This window comes from Phasianus colchicus, chromosome Z, assembly GCF_987193195.1.
Source record: "Phasianus colchicus chromosome Z, bPhaCol1.hap1.1, whole genome shotgun sequence".
Taxonomy (NCBI): Eukaryota; Metazoa; Chordata; class Aves; order Galliformes; family Phasianidae; genus Phasianus; species Phasianus colchicus.
Window position 1 is genome coordinate 67290630 of NC_143476.1, and position 19044 is coordinate 67309673.

Genomic DNA, 19044 nt, shown 5'->3' on the forward strand with positions numbered 1-19044 from the left:
TCCAGTAGAAATAAGTTACTAGCAGAGTCAATGTGTAATTAATAATGCTGTCCCCTGCATTCAACAGAGTCTTGAAATACCTTTCCTGTTACAAAATTACTGTGATGTAGTTGTCTCTTCATGCATATTTGAAATCAAGGAAGGTGCAGGTAATGAGGTGCAATGGGATCATACTGTGTCACAGGGCCCAAAATAGCCCTGTGTCTTGTGTCTTTTCACTTCAAACCCTAGTGGTTGTTTGCAGATCTCACCTTTAGCAGCAGACTGACTGGTGCATCACCCAAAAAGTATAAGTCATATGACATCAATAATCCATAAAGATTACTGACTGGAAGTACTGAAGATATCATATTCTGGTAGGTACATCATGGTATTTGCAGCAGCTTCCTGCAGAAAATCTTACTCAGATTGTTACTCTAGTATGGGAAGTTGTGCAAAATTCGGTGTTAAAAACTGCTATAGAAGCACTAGTATAACAGAGTATGGGGTTTTTGTTCCTTCTGGCCCAGGATGTCTAAGTCACAGCATGGTCCATTAGCTGGCTGCAGGGACCCTGGCAGCAAGGACTTTGCATGGAGCAGGAGGCTGACCCCAGAGCAGCTACCTGGGGTTTGCCTGTGGCTCTTTGATCCTGGGCTGATTCAGAGGATGCTTACTGAACCTTATTTAGCTGAGCACCAAGCTGAAGACTGCCTTTGCTAGCTGTGCCTAGCAGGCTGGTACTGAGGCAGCATTGTCCAGAAAGCAGTGGGTGCTCAGGTTGGATGTAGAGCCTGGCATGCTTTTCTTTAGTGGTTGTTGGTTTAAGACCTGCATTCAGAAAACTTTGCTTGTTACAAGAAAGCGCTGCCTGCTTTGCCAAATCATATTTCCATTTGATTTTAACTGCCAAAGTCTGGTGAACTGCTGTAGAAAGCAATAGTTTATACTGTTTATAAACAAATGCTTTGAGATCTTGGCAGACATAAGGAAATGGTTTGTAACTCTAGCACATCTCAAAATGTCAGTCACTAAAATCATGTTAGAAGTCCTGAAGGAGGGAAGAGGAGAAATGAGAAGTATAAGGATGTTTTTAATGATATCAGATCCCATAAGGCTTGCCAGGACTAAAAATGAAATAATTCATAGTATGCCATTTCTAAATGGGAATTTCCAGTTTTCCATAAATATGGAGCTTACTGTTCTTGGGCTTTATGAGATAGGATCTTAAAATTAAAGAAAAGCTGTAGTATAGAATTGCGGTTTTGGCAGCAGTCTGAGTTTTTTTTTTTTTTTTTTTTTTTTAAGGGATAAATAGATCAGCTCTTGGCAAATGTAGTTTCTAATCTTTTACTTTCCACCTTTGCAGAAAATAAATTGTACTTGATACAGACTAAGAAGGAATTGTTGCATAATTTTCATTAACAGGCAAACTGGAATTAAGTTTTTGAGAGTTTTGACTTTTGGTTATTGTGCAGAGTATGACATTATTTTTTATCACATTATTCTTATGGTAGTCTCAGTTTACTTCCAAAGGAAGTACTTGACTTACAGCATCTTAACATAAAAAAAGTTAAATTAAAACTTTGATTATTTTTTAGCTGTGTATTTTCACAAAATCTAGAACTGTATTGATTTCCCTTTGTGAAGCTTTGCTCCTTCTACAATCAGAAGACGTTAGGAGGCCTTTGCTACTAGCTTAAATGCTAGATTAGTGTATGCTCTTCATAATCAAAAGCAGTGTGAAGAAAAACGTGCCCATAGGACACTGATGGTGTCTGTGGCACTTAGGTTTGCTGCTGCTAAGAGCCATGAAACAGAGTCAGCTCATGCAGCTTTCTGTAATATCTGCAGTCAGGACCACACTATTTGAAAACTAAATCCTGAATGTCTGTTAATCACAAAATCACAGAATTGTAGGTGTTTGAAGGGAGCTCAGGAGATCACCTGGCACAAAGCCCTGTTGCTGTTAAAACTGATGTCTTAACATTTCAGTAGAAAAAGCAAATCGAGTGTAGGATTCATCCTGAGTATCATATTCAGAGATCAGATCTTGATTGGTGGCTGTCATTCTGCAAAGGCATTATTTATACCATTTTATTTTTATTCTTCTTACAATGTTGTTGCTTTTTTTTTGTTTTTGTTTTAGAAATAGTTATGTACATTACTGATTTAGGATTAGTATTTTATTTTTCTGCTTCCAGTAGACAGAATGTCTTAGGAAAGTCATTATTTGACTGCAGATTACCTGTGTTCTGTTCATACAATATATCAGAAATTAGATAATTACCATGTTAGCCAGAGTCGTACATTTCTCATCCCAACCCATAAATCTTGTTCTATTTAATGTAGTTAAAATTCTGCAGTCACAGACCTGTACAAAGTTTAGCTTAGTAGGAAAATAGAAGGTTTTACTTGCCAAGTTACAGGAACACTTATTTTTAATTTATCATTTAATCATTCCATGGTAACTTTTATGATTTTTTTTTCAACTATTGGATTTAGGAACATTTATCAAATTTTAAGCAATTAAGAAACTGCAGATTTTTGAGAGGCCTGTCCTTGTCTTGGCTGGATTATATTTCTTCCTAGTACTTTATATGGTGCTGTGCTTTGAATATGGGATGAGAATGTGTTGATAACAAAGTAAAGTTTTAGTTGAGGCTGAGCAATGATTGCAGGGAATCAAGGACTTTTCAGCTTCTCACAGTGCTCTGCCAGCAAGCGCTGGGGGAACTCAAGGAGCTGCGAGGAGTTGGAAGCTGGACTTCTGACACAAACTGACCACAGAGATCATGCTGACCATGTGGCATCAGACTCAGCAATAAAACTGCATGGGGGGACAGCTTCTGTTTAGAGATTGGCTGTGCTTCGTTCAGCAGGTGATGAGCAATTCCATTGTGCATTACTTGTTATGTACATTCTGTTAGTGTTATTATGTTCCTTTTTTGTCCTACTAAACTGTCCTTTGATTTTTATTTATTTTTTCCTCCTTACTGATTTTCTTTCCTATCTCAGTGAGGCGGTGGGGTATGAGTAAATGACTGAGTGGTGCTGATCTGCCTGCCAGGTTAAACCACAACAGGCGATGCAAATATTTCTCAAATTTTAAGACTTTCTGATTAGTAGTTGAACTTTTACATTTTTTATGACAATATATAAATGAGAGAAGAAAATAGTTGGAGAAATAATTACCTTTTCCACATTTTCTTTTTTCCAGCACAGGGACATTCTACCCTTGATGTTTTTAAGAAGCTGAAAACTCCACCTACTTTCTTCGCTGCAGCTAGACTTTCAACTATGCTGAATGGAAGTGATGAAGTCTATGCAAACTGCATGCTAGTAGACCAGGTAAGTTTATGTTTGGACTTCTGGAAAAGGTGGAAAGGTGAAGTCAGTGTCCTTTGGTTGATAAAGAGTATTGTGCCTCTGGTGCTCCTGACTGAGGAGTTGTGCTTCTCATTCATTAGCAGCACTGGAGATTGTGTCCAGACCAATTTGTATTGTAGATCACCATATTACACCTTAAATCCATCTCCATGATCACATTTAAGTATCATAACTTGGGGAAGAGGGACTAGTCCAACCTTAGTCATTGTGTACAGTTAAACAGCTGCAAAATTTTGATGGCATGCAGCTGTGGCTTTCGTGATGGTTGAACTGATGTATTTGTTTGTTATGTTCTGTGGGCTCTCTCTGGTTAAAATCTTGAATGTAGGAAGAAGAAATAATAAGGTTGTAATATTAGAAGAAAGCTTTATCTGCCTGAAACACTTAAGTACTGCATACAGGCCCAGGTCTTTGTTACAGCTGAGACAGAAGTTTCAGTTAGAGGACATCATATTCAAAATATACCTAGCGTTACTGAGAGATTCACAAAATAATGACCTAGCAGTGAGCTGACAGCAGGGTCTGTTCACACATACGCGTGACCTTTTTTTAGCAATATTCTGCTGTAAGGAGAGAGCAGCAGAAATGCAAATATTATCTGACTGTATTGCTTCTGAGACTTTCAGCTTGGTTTACGGCTCTCTGACAGCTCAATGCATAGCCATGTTCAACCTCATTGAATTACTGTTTGGAGTGATATTCCCTTTGAGTGCTGCTCATCTAGAGCTGCTGCCCTTGTCTGCAGCTGCAATAGGGAATCCCTCTGGTGTGAAGTGGGAACAGTGCCCAAAGGGAATAACTTTGAAGGGAGGAGCAGCTGCATGAACCCCTGGAGAAGAATTTTATTTTCATGCATCTCATTTGTGCAGCACCACAGAAATACCTGAGTAGAAATCTGGACTGCTGTAAAAATGTCAGCAGTTCTTTCTGTATTTTATGATGAGAAACATTGTTATGATCAGGAGGAAAACATGTCTCTAGTGGGGTTGGAGAGGAGGAAGGCAGCAGTCTGAGAAACGAGGGCTTTGGAAACACTTCCTTCACTCCTTTCTTTTTGCTTGCTTATCCAGGTGCTTTTTGGAGGTCATTTTCAATGGCTGAGTGACAAATCATTATTATTCAACATTTGACTAGACAGTACTAGTGTCTAAATGGAATGTGTCTAAAAGACTGACACATTCCATAGAGTTGATAGGAGATTTCAACCTATATTTAATGAAGAGCTAACAATTTCTAACCAGAGTATCTTTGTACCTGAGTAAACATGATTCGTAAATGCATTCCTGTTTTTGTGCAAGCAGAGGGATGCTTCATGCTTGTAACGGTTAACACAAAAAAGAAAGATTACTTTCCCTTCCTTTCATGGACAACCTCTGTTCCAGGTTGTAACATTTATCACAGAGCTCAGGGAGCCAGTGCTGGGGAAAAAAAAAAAAAAAAGCCATAATGTGTAGGCTGATTTTTGCAATTAAATCACACAATCTTCCCCACACTAATGTGTTATACATATTTTTTGCTTGACCTAAAGATTTTTTTAAAATACAAACTATAATTTTGATTTGATATACTTAACCAAGTTACAGATATGAGAGAGAATTCAATTAGACTTGCAAATATTAATTTATTACTGCTGCTATTATGGAGAAAGTAATGCAAGGTCTAATAATTCTTAAGCCATATAACTTTCAGTTCACACACTGTGAAAAGTAACAGATAAAAAAAGGCAAATCATGTAACCATAAATAATGTTCAAATAATCTGTTCCTTGCTCTTTAACGATGCATCTTGTTACCATGTTTGATCAGCATTTGCTTTTTCTCTGCAGGCTGAAGATTTAAAAATGAACTACATTCATGGAGATAGTATTAGCAGTGAAACGTGTCTGAATCCCACTAGCTCAGCTCCAGTAGCGAAGAGCTCTTCATCTCATTCCCTTGAGGAGAATGACCAGTATAGATGTGATCCAATTGAAGGAAATCGGATGTCAGTGAAAAATGAAGGAAATGCAGGCTTAAGACCTACTGTTTCACCTTCTGATCTGCATGAAGCAGTTTCCTATCTTCCATTCAAGACAAATGAGTTTATTAAGGAGCAGAGCCAACTTCATGCTGTTATGAAAAAGAAAAGGTATGGAACTGACCTGATATTACAGCCAGTTAGAATTATTTATGATAACCTTTTGTTTCAAAGGGTGAAGCAGAATCTGGGATAATAAATGTTTTTATCAAGGTAAAATTACTGTTTTCAACCACAGGTATTTGACTTCATGATCATGGTATGGTAGCTATGGTTCTTTTTAAAAAAAACAAAAGGGAACACTTAAGTAAATTCATTTTAATGCAAATGTATACTTTTTGTCTTAAATCTTTTTTTTTTTCTGTGTATGTATTCTTCAAAAACAAAAATCAGCTCTTCACTGTAAGAAATCGCACTCTTCCATTTCTGCCAGAAATTGTAATTTCTCCCCCACTTTTCTGCACTTATATTTACCGTTAAGGAAATGTTTTAAAATCTGTCTAATTCTGTGGATATATTTTCTTTCTTAGCACTGACCTATGGAAGTGACAACAGATTCCTGATCACATTTACATATTTTTTTTTTCTCAGAAGATACAATACACAGTACAGCTTGTGTTTCCAGCAGGCTCAGACTTTTTTTCTGCTCTTCTGCTGATATAAAACTCAGAGGCAGATCTCTTAGGACACTCCCTCAGATGGCTTTAAATTATGGTAGGAATTAAATGTCTCTAGGAAGGCAGAGAGGGTCTTGAAGGAGAAATTGTTATTTTTGTTTTTAACAACTAGTTAATTCCCTAGGGAAAAGAAAAAGGCAGGGGGGAAAGAAAACAACAACAACAGCAAACAAGCTTTATGGCTTCTTTTGAGTAGAAGGAACCTGAAATACATTTCTTCTTGCACAGAAGATAATTGGAAACTGTCTCCTACTGTCCAGGAGTGTTTGGGCTAACTGAAATTAGGGCACTACATTTACTAACAGCACTTGTAAAGGAAGCAGTAATGTCTGTTCATCATTGTTGATTAAAGTAACCTATATCATTTCCTATATCAAAACTTTGCTTTCCTTAACTAACTGTAAAGTCCTACCAGGAAAAATGTTTTTCCACAGATAATACAACATATTAGACTGAAAGTGCTTCTTTCCCACCAGGTCTTTTCTTTTAGCTAGCTGTGATGGTAATGCGTAGAATACTATAAATGACTTTCTTCTGCCTCTCTGAAAAAAACACTTTTTATTCTGTTCTTTTAAAATTATTCTCAACTTTTTAAGGCCTATATGAGTTTTATGAGCTTATATGAATTTTCAGAGAGATTTGATTGACCTTTATAAATTAACTATAAGTGATCAAATATTACACATAAAATGAGAATATTAGTATCTAATTTCAACATCTACTTCCTCGAGGTGTCTGAGGTACTGTAGCAGGTTAGCAGATTTTTCAAACATCTTTTTATGTCAAAAATTGTATTGGTAGATTTGTCTTTAGCAAAGTGAATTGTAGTGGTGTGGGAAAGAATTGTGCTAATATTCCTGGTAGAAACTCTGACTATTTAGAAATACTGCACATTAATTAAAGTTTTATGTTGCAAGGCTGGAATGTTATTGCAGTCAGTCAACCAGTCATTCAGTTCATACAGACCATGAACTCATGTACACATCCACTGAGACTCATCATAGGACTTGCCACAGCCTGATGCTGTTATGGTCTTGTTCTCTACCAGAACCTCTGCCACTCAGTAAATCTCTAGATATCTGATGCGTTGATCCCTGATGCTAGGGATTTTTTCAGTATATTTATAAAATCACAAAATGATTGGTGTTAGAAGGGATCTTAAAGATCATCTTTTTCAGCTGCCATGGACAGAGCCATTGTCCACTAGCCCAGGTTGATCAGAGTCCCTCTACCTGGCCTTTACATGCAGGGATGGAGCACCCACAGCTTCTCTGGGCACTCTATTTCAGTGTCTCACCACCTGTATATATCTATATGTTTTTATGTTTTTAAAAGTATAGGTCTTGAAATTAATCTCATAAACTATTTCATATCCTCCTTCATACATTTTAACTTTCTCTTCCATCCTCCATCTGTTCACAGCTGTAGAATACTCCTGTGAATTGCCACATCATATATTTTAAATAAACACACATGCACACACATATAATGGGAAAATCCACATGTGTACTTATCTTTCTAGTAAAATATGAATTAGTTGTCTAAATTCTCTGTGTTGTGTATGTAGAGAGGTGGGTATGAGTACTTGTGTGAAACAAAACACTCACCTTTAACAGTGATGCCTACCATGGGTCTGAACATTATCCGCAGAGGTGGCTGACTGTGGTGGGGTCCTACAGAGAGTCAGCAATATAAACATTTGCACTGCATATCAACAGGGTCAGTACAGGTGAATCTTGTGCAAGGTGACGCAGTACCAGGTCCTCTAGGGAACTGTCTTGGGACCGATGCTCTTTAACATCTTTATCAATGACATTGATGATGGAATTGAGTGCAACCTCAGCAAATTTGCTGATGACACCAAGCTGAGTGGTGTGGTTGACACGATGGAAGGAAGGGATGCCATTCAGAGGGACCTCAACAGGCTTGAAAGATGGGCCCGGGTGAACCTAATGAGGTTCAACACAGCAAAGTTCAAGGTTTTGCACTTGGGCCAAAGGAATCCAAGGCATTATACAGACTGGAAGGAGCAGTCCTTGAGAGCAGCCTTGCAGAGAAGGACCTGGGAGTCCTGATGGATGAAAAGCTTAACATGAGGCAGCAGTGTGCTCTTGCAGCTTGGAAAGCAGATGGTATCCTGGGCTCCATCAAAAGAGGGGTGGCCAGCAGGGATGGGGAGATGATTGCTTCTCTCTACTCTGCCCTCGTGAGGCATCTGGAGTACTGTGTCCAGGTCTGGAGCCAAAAATGATCACGGGGCTGGAGCACCACTTCTATGAAGACAGGCTGAGGGAACTGGGCTTGTTCAGCCTGGAGAAAAGGCAGTGGGACAACCTCATTGCAGCCTTTCAGTACCTAAAGGGAGCATACAAAGAGGAGGGGAATCAACTCTTTGCAAGGGTAGATAACATCAGGACAAGGGGAAATGGTTTTAAGTTGAGGGAGGGAAGATTTAGGTAGGATGTCAGGGGGAAGTTCTTTACTGTGAGAGTGGTGAGGTGCTGGAACAGGCTGCCCACAGAGGCTGTGGATGCCCCATCCCGAGAGGTGTTCAAGGCCAGATTGGACAGGGCCCTGGGCAGCCTGGTCTAGCATTAAATGAGGAGGTTGGTGGCCCTGCATGTGGCAGGGGGGTTGGAGCTTCATAATCCTTGAGGTCCCTTCCAACCTTGGCAATTCTGTGATTCTTTGATTCATGACCACGTGACTGAAAACATGAGAGGGCACTCAGAGCATGACTTAACACAGTGGTGGTGGCTTGGGTTGTCACTTAGTAGCAGGGCATTCAGAGGTATTGCATGTTGCACTGAGACTGATTCCTAGGGCATATATTAATTAAATACTGTGTTGTCTGCTTCAGTTCAAGTCTCGATGACCTTGAAGTAAACAGCAGAAGTGAAAGTATTTCAGATAGATCCAATATACCCTACCCTCTTCTTGAACATCCGGAGGTGAAGGCTTGTAGCAGAGATGGATTAGACCCTTATGAGATGAGCATCAGCCGGACAGAATCACTACCCTTATCTATCAGTCCACAGCCCAAGGTATTTAATACTGTTTTGGTTTGGATTGTCTTCCTGTTATGTCAGTCACTGAAAATATACGAGGAAGTATTTGAATCTTAAAGGGAAAAATCATTTCGCAGGTGAAAGTCACAGGTGCTGGTCTGTCCAGGAAGCAGGATGGGTGGGGGTGCTCCTGGTTGTGGCCAGGCTTGGCAGCAGCACATGGAATGGACCACCAGAGAGTTGCTTCAGCTTTGGAAAAAAGCACCGTTTATTGGAAGTGTTTCAGAGGAAATAGATCAGGTTTAGTGAATCAGCATTTTCTAATAAAAATAGTTAGAAAATATTTAACCAGCTGCAGTAATGTGAAAAGGCAACAGGATAAAACCAATCTTCTGCTTGTTTTAAAGCAGTTGCCAGACTCTGGGAGAGTCAGCTGGGTTTTGTACAATGAACGGTGCAAATCTCTCCTCCTGATTATAATTTTCAAAATATTCTGGCTACTTTGTTTTCTTTAGACCCTGGTACCATTTCTGGGAACTTCAGACATGCATGCACAGTTATTTTATATTCATAGGGATTTTTTATATTTTATCAGACAAGCATCTTACCAAAGTTTAGTTTTATCTGAACTTCAGCAAATAATTACGTTAAGGAAGAAAAAAGTCCTGTGCAGACAGTTGATTTTGTTAGGGCTACTTTCAAAGGCAGTAAGGTAAGCAGTGAAATTTAAGATAAGCTCTTGAAATTTAAATGATGTATTGAAAAATCATGGTGAGTTCCTTTCAAGGTGTATCACTGTATCACAATTAGGAATCAGAATGTCTTTTCAAGCACAGTCCAAAAAAAAGCAGCAGGAAGAGAGAGAGAGAAGATAACTATTTTCTTATCACTAAGCCTGTTTGAAATGTTCTTGTAGTGTTAAAACACAAAGAAGTAATGACCTCCATAGTAAGAGGACATAACTTTGTCATCAGATATAATGGTGCACAAAATTAGCTGAATGCTTCTTGCCACAAAATTGGAGAAAAATGCAAGCTTTCTCTTAGTCTGACCTGCAACCAAAAATTATTTCATGAAACATACTAAAATTTTTCATGATAAAATTATGACAGGCTGTGTAAGAATTCAAGTGAAGTAGTCGGTAATTGTACTTAAATTTAAAGCTTTACTAAAAGCAAGTAAAGTTATGTATAAAATCAGCTGTCTCTGCCATAAATTCTGCCACTTTTATTTTTGTTTATTTTGGTTCTAGTGCTGATGAATTTCAAACGAATACAGGTTCTTATCTGCTGCAATTTCTTGCAGGAATGCTCACCCTCTGGAATTCGGTCACGCTCGTATTCCTGTTCCTCCCCTAAAGATTCATTGGGAAGACCTCGCATTCCTCAGGACTTCACAGTCAGTGATTCAAGTGAAGGTCAGTGCCAGCTCTACTCTGGCTTTGAATATGTGCAGCCCCATCTCATGTTTACCTGCTTCAACCCAGTGCTGACCTCTTTACTGAGGCCTACCCTCCTTCTGGCAGTTGCATGCCCGAAGTCTGTGAACGTGCAGATCACAGAATCACAGAATCACCAAGGTTGGAAAAGATCTTCAAGATCATCCAGTCCAACCATCGACTGGTGCCCGTGGAAGAATGAGTTAGCTGCCCTTAGGTATCCCTGCCATCTTCCATTGCTCTTCTGCCATGTCCTGCTTTATCACACCACCCATAGCAGCTAATCCTTAGGAGGACATAAGATTTGTGACAATGAGAGTGCTTAGTCAGAAAAAATAATGCAGACGAGAGTAATCATCTTCTTTTCCAAAGAGCCTTACTCTAACATGCTGTGTGCCCTGTGGAAACTGCAAGGATGCTAAGGATGGAGAAATTCCTAGGGAGAATGGGTGGTCTCAGCTTCCCTTAGATCCTGAAGAATGTCTAAAAGTGGTGAATGTGCTGTGAACTCAGTCCACTTCCGATCACTTCACTTCCTGTGTTGTAGGAAATGAATTTCTTTTACTGTAATTTCTTACGTATTGTTTCTAATATGTTTTATTTTAAGATACGTAGTAAAACTTCAAGACTTCAGATTGTCTTGTGAGGAGGATTATCTACTGCAGCATGTAGCTGCATTGTATTTTGCCATTTCACCTATGTGTTTGCAACCATTTGTATCCAGCAGGTTAGTGAGAAGTCTTTGTAAAAGCAAAGAAGTAAATAAGGAGAATCTGTCATGGACATATGAGATGACTGATAAGCAAAGCTCTGCAACATGTGTGCTTGGACTTAAATCCAAGTTCTTTAGACCTCCTTACCAAAGGGACTGTTGGTGTTACAGATCATTACATTTCCTTCAGACATTGTTACCTGCTCCAACCTGATTCAGGGTTGAGTTCATGTCCCTTTCATTCTTTTCTCTCTTCTCCCTAAGTCAGTCTGTGCTAGAAGTTTCCCTGTATTGTGGAAACCTCCTTGCCATGCTTTTGAAACAGTCCTCTGTGCAGCACATTTGGCATGTGCTGCACCACCAGCTGCTGGGAGCGAGGGACACAGATGCCTAACACTCACCCTGACCTCTGCAGGCTGTAGCAGGGCTGTGTCTGGGTCCCTTCAGGCATCTGCTTTCTAGAAACCTGTCCCCGTCCCTCTGCCTAGCTGCCAGTGCTGGGGGTGTTTCACTCAGGGCTCAGCTGTGCCTGGGGAAAAGCACAGAAAAACCCTGCACTGTAGTGAGGTAAACACCAAAGCACAGTGGCAGAAGGCTGATCTTTCTCAGAATGAGTACAAAGAAAAAAAAAGTGGGACATCACGGTCTGTTTTTGATGGAAGTTTTTCAGTACACTGAGCTTGAGAACAACTACTTGCTTTTATTTGAGAAGGTATCAGTGGGCTGTAAAGTAAAGGATTTGTCCCTGCTCTATAGATGGTGTTCCCATGAACAGTGGCCGATCCCTCCTTCAGGCTCTGTCACTCTCTAAGTCAGTGTCCCTGCTCCACCCCAGTAGTAAGTACCAAGATGACAACCCTGTGGCGCTGTTATGCATGAGTCTGTCTTCATCTCCCTCAGGCATGTGGCCTTTGTGTTTTCAGAAAGCATCCTGTTGCACAGGTTTTGTCTGGCAGCTTAGTGAAATGCTATTCTGGTCTCATGGCTTCTTTGATAAGCGTTCCAGCTCTAACTAACATGAAGTGTATGTCTGCCTGAAGACAAACTGACTCCGTGCAGTGTGTTCACATTTGTATCTAACTTTAAACATGGCACAGTCTAATGCTTCAAGTTAGATTTGTCAGTACCTTTGTGATACTTCCAAGCAGTCTCTGCAAAAATGAATGACTTCTAATATGGAAATAGTAGAAGGGGCTCTAATTTTTCAAAGCAACCTGGTTTACTGATCTATCTCTATCTGTTACCTATTTATTGCTATTTAGACATTTTGTTTTAAACTGTTTCCATGAGATCTTATCAGTCTTTCCAGGATGTAAACTTGTAATATATCACCCAGTTTTTGCAGAACATAGGCTAGTAATATTATTCTGTATGAAAGGGGATTTAAAAAAAATGGCTCTAGATAAAGCTGCATTTGTGAATGATGTTAGAAGAATGTCATTAAGATACATTATGACGGATGAGTTAAAAAACAAATGGGAGTATAAATGGTTCAAGTCTGACTTGTCAAGTAAAACAAAATATATTTTCTAGTTCTTAAGAACAGACTGTAGAAACTGGCATTTGCAGGTATCCATTTCAGTTCTGACAAGTTCTGTCTGCTGACCATGGCTCAGTAGGCCATGGTGTAGGAAAAGCTGCTTCTAACATATTTATTTTTTTGCTTCCCTGATTTTCAAGTGATGTTGCAATTGGTTAATGACAAGCTTATGATCTGATGAAGGTTGCGTGTTTCCCCTGAGCATGATGACTTCCTCATGTGAGTGTTGGTTAACTGCTTGTGTCTTGCAGAACGAGCATACAGCTTGCCCGAGCACTCCCGAGAGAAAAGGTAGGGTGCCTGTTGTACATGTGTGTCCCAGCTCCAGTAGCAGTCTTTGTAGGTGCACACCTGATGAGTGAAGCAGGCCCCTGCCAGGCCATCTGCATGCACAGGCCTACATTCTGCACAGAGCTCAACCTCTGGCTCGTTGTTTCTGGGCTCACTGTGAGGTGCATGTCCCACAGCGCCACAAAATTTGCTCAGTGGGAACAATCTGTGGAGGCAGCCAAATTACTCCAAGGAAAGCAAGGAAGTGTTTGCTGATAGTCATGACAAGCTGGCACACCGTCTGTGCTCTACATGGTCTAACGTGCAGTCATAGAGTGGCTTGGGTTGGAAGGGACCTTAAAGACAATCTGCTTTTAATCCTCCTGCCATGGGAAGTGTTGCCTCCCTAGTCAGGTTGCCCAGGACCCCTCCATCCTGTTTAGTAGTATTCATTTTTATAAAAAGCATTTATAATCTTTTTGACGACAAAAACAAACAAACAAACAAACAACAGAATTGAACACTGTAGTTGTAAATGTTAGGCAGCCACCATCTAGATTATTTTCCACTGGGATGAGATGCTTTTGCTGGTCTGTGTTCTAGGATTCAGGAGGAAGAATGGGATAAGTATATTGTACCTTCAAAAACAGAGTCTGAAAAATACAAAGTGAGTCGGACTTTCAGCTTTCTGATGAATAGAATGACTAGCACACGGAATAAGTACAAGGTAATCTGAGATTTATGTATGTACTATTATGATGCTATGATTGTGTGATTTGTAAATGAGAATCTAAATTTTTATATAAAGATAGATCATTGTTTATTACAAAAGCACAAAATAAGGAGAACTTCAATCTTTTAATTTTAAAATACATGCAGAATATCCTGAAAGGGCATAGTAGAAGAACTTTTTTTTTTAAACAGTAGCTTTAGCCAAATTACATCAAGGGTTACCTTTTGCCATTTTTTCATATTATGAATAATCTGATTTGACTCCTTAGCTGAAGTAGAAATATCTGAATTGCTTTTAACAAATAGTTGTATCTATTAAATAAAAGTTATGGTTTTGTTCTTGCAATTGCTCCTACAAGTGCTCAGTTCTGTAACTTCTACATTGAAACTTAATCAGTTGAATTTTCTTAATTTGATGTTAACAAGGCTTCTTGAATGAATACGTACTGCTTAACATTAAAGAGTTGCAGATGCAAGGCCTTCACAGCCAGACACATCTACTATGAAAAGTAGATTAAAACATTTGTGGGTTAATTTTGAGACACCTGAAATATAGATTAACGAATGGCATCAGCAGCTTTAGAGGTGGATTTGTCCTGTTGCATTCTCCTGTGCATAATATGTGCATATTATGACATATGTGGATGTGAAGATGGCAAACTGCTGCTACGGTGATAACATGGCAGAGCTGGCTGTGCATATGTGTGTCCTGTCCAGCAGCCATACATAAGAGTGTGTCTGTGTGGTCTCCTAAATAATGATGCCAGAAATGCTCAGAGGAATGTGTACTCACACCAACAGAAGTGCTGTAAAAATAGGCAAAAATTATTAAATTCATTAATGTTGTTAATTAATAGTTTATTTCCCATGTCATTTAATACCTGAATACAGGTTGTATAAGGTTATGTAAATACAGCTTTAATTGCACAGGCATGACTTTGCATGGATTTCACAAGGAGATGCAAACATTGATACTTGTTTGGTTGTGTGTGGCCAGTCAGTAAGACTTCATAAATTTTGTTTTCTGGCTCTTTTGTTTTTGCAGGCTTATAACTGGCAGTCTTCCTTGATAAGGTTTGCTGGCCTAACTGTCAGTGTAAGCAATGCCATTAATGATGTTAGATAAAAGAATATAGTATACTGTTCTAGGTCTTTCAGTACAGCAAATAAATGTTTCAAAATGTTTTGCTCTTAAAAAGAGAACATTGTTGTGTTTTTAAGGTTGAATAATTTTATTTTCTTTCCTAATACTCCCCCTCTTTCTCCTGGCCCCCCCCCCTTTTTTTTTTCCTGATTGTGCTATTGGGGATGAAGACAAAAAATAAAGATACCAAAGACAAAGAGAAGCTGAACAGACATAATTTTATAAATGGAACCTTCTCTGGAATTATGCCATGTATGGCCTGTGAAAAGGCCCTCCTAGGAAAAGAGTCACTGCAGTGCTCTTGTAAGTACTGGTTTTCATGTGTGAATTTGCTGTGCTCTGAAACCTGCTTGGAGATCCTGTTTCAGCATTCTGTTTTAAACCAAACCTTGCCTGGATTTGAAAGTACCTATTTTAGTAATGGGCTGAGTTGGGCAGGGGAGGGTGGGGAAGGAAAGCAGGTGGCAGCTTCAAAAGGGACAATGGGCATCTTCCAGCCCAGTACAACAGGCTCCTTCCCAGCCAAGGGCAGCAGCTTGAGAGCAACATCCAGGCTATTTTAATAAGGGGGCCTGAAGGAGGAAGGGTAGCGAAACTTCAGAGTTAACATCATCTGCAGCCTGAGACCATTGTTCCTCATCAACTTTGAAATCTACTTCTCTTTCAGATTGCAATGTGATTGTGCATAAGCATTGTAAGGAGTGTGTCCCTGTGTGCACTAAGGTAACTTCCTCTACCACACTATTCTTATTAGAATTGCTTTCTACGGGTTCTAGAAAAAATGGTGAAGGGGAAAAAATGTATAGGAAGTTTCCCAGACCCAATGTCTATATGCAAAACATTACAAGGGTATTGAAATATTTTATGTGAGCATCATCAAGCACTGTGCTTGAGCAAGAATTTCTGGAAGAGGATAAAGAATGAGTTTGAAGAGTTACTTGTATTTTTGAAAAATTAAAAGGACGAGTAATGGTGTGCCTTGAGGGTACTTAGAGGCTCAGCTGAGGGAGCTAGTGGAGATGATTGCCAAGCTGCTTTCCATTATCTATCAGTATTCCTGGTTCCAGAGATTGGAGGCTTGCCAGTTTGATTCCCAACTACAAGAAAGGTTGTAAGGAGGATCAGGGGTGCTGTAGGTCTGTCAGCCTGACCTTGGTGCCAGGGAAGGTTATGGAAGAGATCATCTTGAGTGAGATTGCATGGCATATGCGGGACAGCTGAGAGATCAGGCCCAGCTAGCATGAAAGGCAGGTCCTGCTTGACCAACCTGACCTCCTTCTATGATTAACCCACCTGGTGGGTGAGAAGCTGTTAATGCAGACTTCAGCAGAGCCTTTGACACTGTCTCCCACAGTATTCTCCTGGAGAAGTTGTCAGCTTGTGGCTTGGACAGGTACACTCTTTGCTGGGTAAAGAATTGGCCTGTGAGCCAGGCCCAGAGAGTGGTGGTGAATGGAGTTAAATCCAAGTGGTGACTGGTCATGAGTGGTGTTCCTCAGGGTCTGATACTGGGGTCTGTCTTGTTCATTATCTTTATTAATGACCTGGATGAGGGCATTGAGTGCATCCTCAGTAAGTTTGCACGTGATACCAAGTTGGGAGAAAATGTCAGTCTGCCTGGAGGTAGGAAGGCCTTGCGGAGGGATACAGATAGTCTACATCTTTGGGCTGAGGGCAATGGTATTATGTTCAACAAGACCAAGTGCCAGGCCATCAAAATGCACTTTGGCCATAACAACCCCAGGGAACTGTAGAGGCTTGGGGCAGAGTGGCTGGAAGACTGTGGACATGGGGTGTTGGTTGACACTCAGCTAAACATGAGCTAGCAGTGTGCCAAGGTGGCCAAGAAAGCCATTGGCATCCTGGCTTGTATAAGAAATAGTATAGCTGTTAGGAGCAGAGAAGTGCTCATCCATACTCATCTGTACTCAGTGCTGGTGATGCCGCATCTCAAGTACTGTGTTCAGTTTTGGGCCCCTCAAAAAAAACCTGGCGTTTTTATTTATATTGGTCATATATTTCTTTTAGTCATGTTATAGCCTAGCACAAATACTTGGCTGAGTAGAGGACACTAGAACAGCTGAATTGGCAGTTTAAGTACTGGAACTGGTAAGCTATTTGTCAAGAGGAGACAAGGGCCACTTTCTGACTCATCTCAGTGAGAAAGAGTTACAGAAAATGTAACTGACCCACCTCAGGGAAAATACATTGTCTAAATACAGCAAGCTTTCACTACAGGTTGGAAAGTATGGCTTGGAAGGGGAATCAATTCTGTCTCTGATTCTGAAGCTCCGTCAGGCAGTGTGTTGCCACAAATCCTTCAAAAATGTTCAAAAATATTTGAATATAAGGCCCTGAAGATTACTTCCTTTTTTTTGGAGTCTTTGTGGCAGTATTGATATAGAAATTCAGAAAGCAATAGCTCAGTGACTCTGTTTAGAGTAGACAGATTCAGGTTTGTGTTGCAGTACAAATAATGTTCTACTTTGTCTTAGGTTTATTTGTTACTGGTTAAAATTAGGACCATAGTTTAGGATCATTTTCATGAGGCTCTTTTGTATGATGATACATGGAAGTGAATTACTAACTTGACTGTTGAGTGTGTTGTCAGAGCTGATTTCATTGTAGTTTCATAAAATCATTCTTTTTCAGAAATCCCAGGAGAGGTACCATAGCAAAAGCAAATCTCAAGTTGGCATAGGAAGTAAGTATTTAGTAGACTAGTGAGTGTGTGTGAATATGGTGTGAATAAGTTAAGTCTCTTTTATGAAGTCATGGGAATGACAACACAAACATTCCTTCATCATTGTTGTGTTTCGTTTTCATTTCAATATCATCAGGAAAAATAGTTGCACTTCTCATATCTGATACAGATAAGCAGGATTTCATGAAGAAATTCAGTTATCTTCTCACCTACTTAAAGGAGGGTGAATTTTACTAAATTTTGTTTTCAGTGAGACTGGAAATCAAATGTAGATGTTTTTTTCTGTCTTGTGCTTTTGAGTATGGTATTCACCGTGTGTATATGTACTGAGATATCCCTGGGTTCAGGTTGTGATGTGAGAGTATTTATAACTGAGGATTGTTTTCTTCCATATCCACATCAGAGCTATTCCACTTTGCTGAGCGTCTTATCTTTATATTCTGTGGTAAAGCATCATGGACTTTACTGTTGGGGAGGGACAGTTGTGCTATCAGGCATAGGTGTATATGAAAACTGATTAGCATTTTACAGTGTAAAGCTATTGGTGACATACTGTACATTGTCAAAATGTTGCTTTATGCTTTGCTTCACAGATTTGTCATTTGGAGACATTTCACAACCTGGGATTTTGTCAGTGCATCCTTCTTCCTCTGTACCTATTGGACTATCTGCTGGGAGGAGGGAAGCCTTGCAGCAGTCCCATTCCTTGTCCAAAAGTGTCCCTGGTACCAGTTTTGAAAGGTAGAGGACAGCTACCAAATGTTAAATACATAATTGAATATTTCTAGGAAAATGCAACAATTAAATAAATGTCTTTTTTTTTTTTTTTCCTTTGTGCCGTAGAAGATCTATGCCATTTCCTGAGCAGGACTCTGAGGCGAGCACATGGAGGACCAAGTCAAGATCTGAAGAAATGTTACAGGCATTAGGGACATATTCTTCAATGGATTCTTTTGTGATGGAAGGTGGGAAGTATTGCACAAGCGTTGCCTTTTTTAACCCGTATTTCAAAGTGCAAAATTTGTAAGTTGATGTAGGAAGCTTCTTCATCTAATAGAAGTAGAACATCTATTTTTATTGGTTACAGCCAGGCCTTCATAAAAGTGATACAATCAGATACAACAGTCTTAAAATACAACTTTTTTTGTTACAGTAAAAGTACAATTAAAGTAACTCTTCAATAACTTTTAGAATTTTTTTGCATGGTATTGCCACTGGAAAATGGTAGGGGAAAAATATTTTGCATCCTTTTAGAAACAATATACTTTATTTCTGCACTCATTAGGTCATTTCCATTAGCAGTGCATACTGCAAAACATTAATCTATATCACTTCTGTTCCCTCAGTAACCCCAAATCTTATCTACCTCTGGTGAACTGCCCTCCTAAAATGGCTGCGCATCATTGTGAGATAAATAGAAATAGCGTTTTCTGT

At 39.6% G+C, this 19044-nt stretch overlaps 1 protein-coding gene across 10 annotated transcripts in view; it reads left to right on the plus strand.

Moving 5' to 3' along the window:
• The window catches only part of ARHGEF28 (Rho guanine nucleotide exchange factor 28), a 157460-nt gene that overhangs the window by 70323 nt on the left and 68093 nt on the right, over positions 1-19044 (plus strand). For 8 of the 10 annotated variants that reach the window (XR_016462146.1, XR_016462144.1, XR_016462145.1 and 5 more), the window contains 12 exons: positions 3200-3330; positions 5195-5496; positions 8923-9106; positions 10376-10487; positions 11977-12057; positions 13012-13051; positions 13634-13757; positions 15077-15209; positions 15574-15629; positions 17559-17610; positions 18204-18351; positions 18454-18575. Coding sequence is in view for 3 of the 10 variants with exons in the window: in XM_031602590.2 (XP_031458450.2) it covers positions 3200-3330; positions 5195-5496; positions 8923-9106; positions 10376-10487; positions 11977-12057; positions 13012-13051; positions 13634-13757; positions 15077-15209; positions 15574-15629; positions 17559-17610; positions 18204-18351; positions 18454-18575 (1485 nt within the window). In the remaining 7 variants the exon portion in view is untranslated. The remainder of the gene's footprint in view (positions 1-3199; positions 3331-5194; positions 5497-8922; positions 9107-10375; positions 10488-11976; positions 12058-13011; positions 13052-13633; positions 13758-15076; positions 15210-15573; positions 15630-17558; positions 17611-18203; positions 18352-18453; positions 18576-19044) is intronic. The other 2 variants (XR_016462148.1, XR_016462151.1) reach the window with 1 other exon arrangement.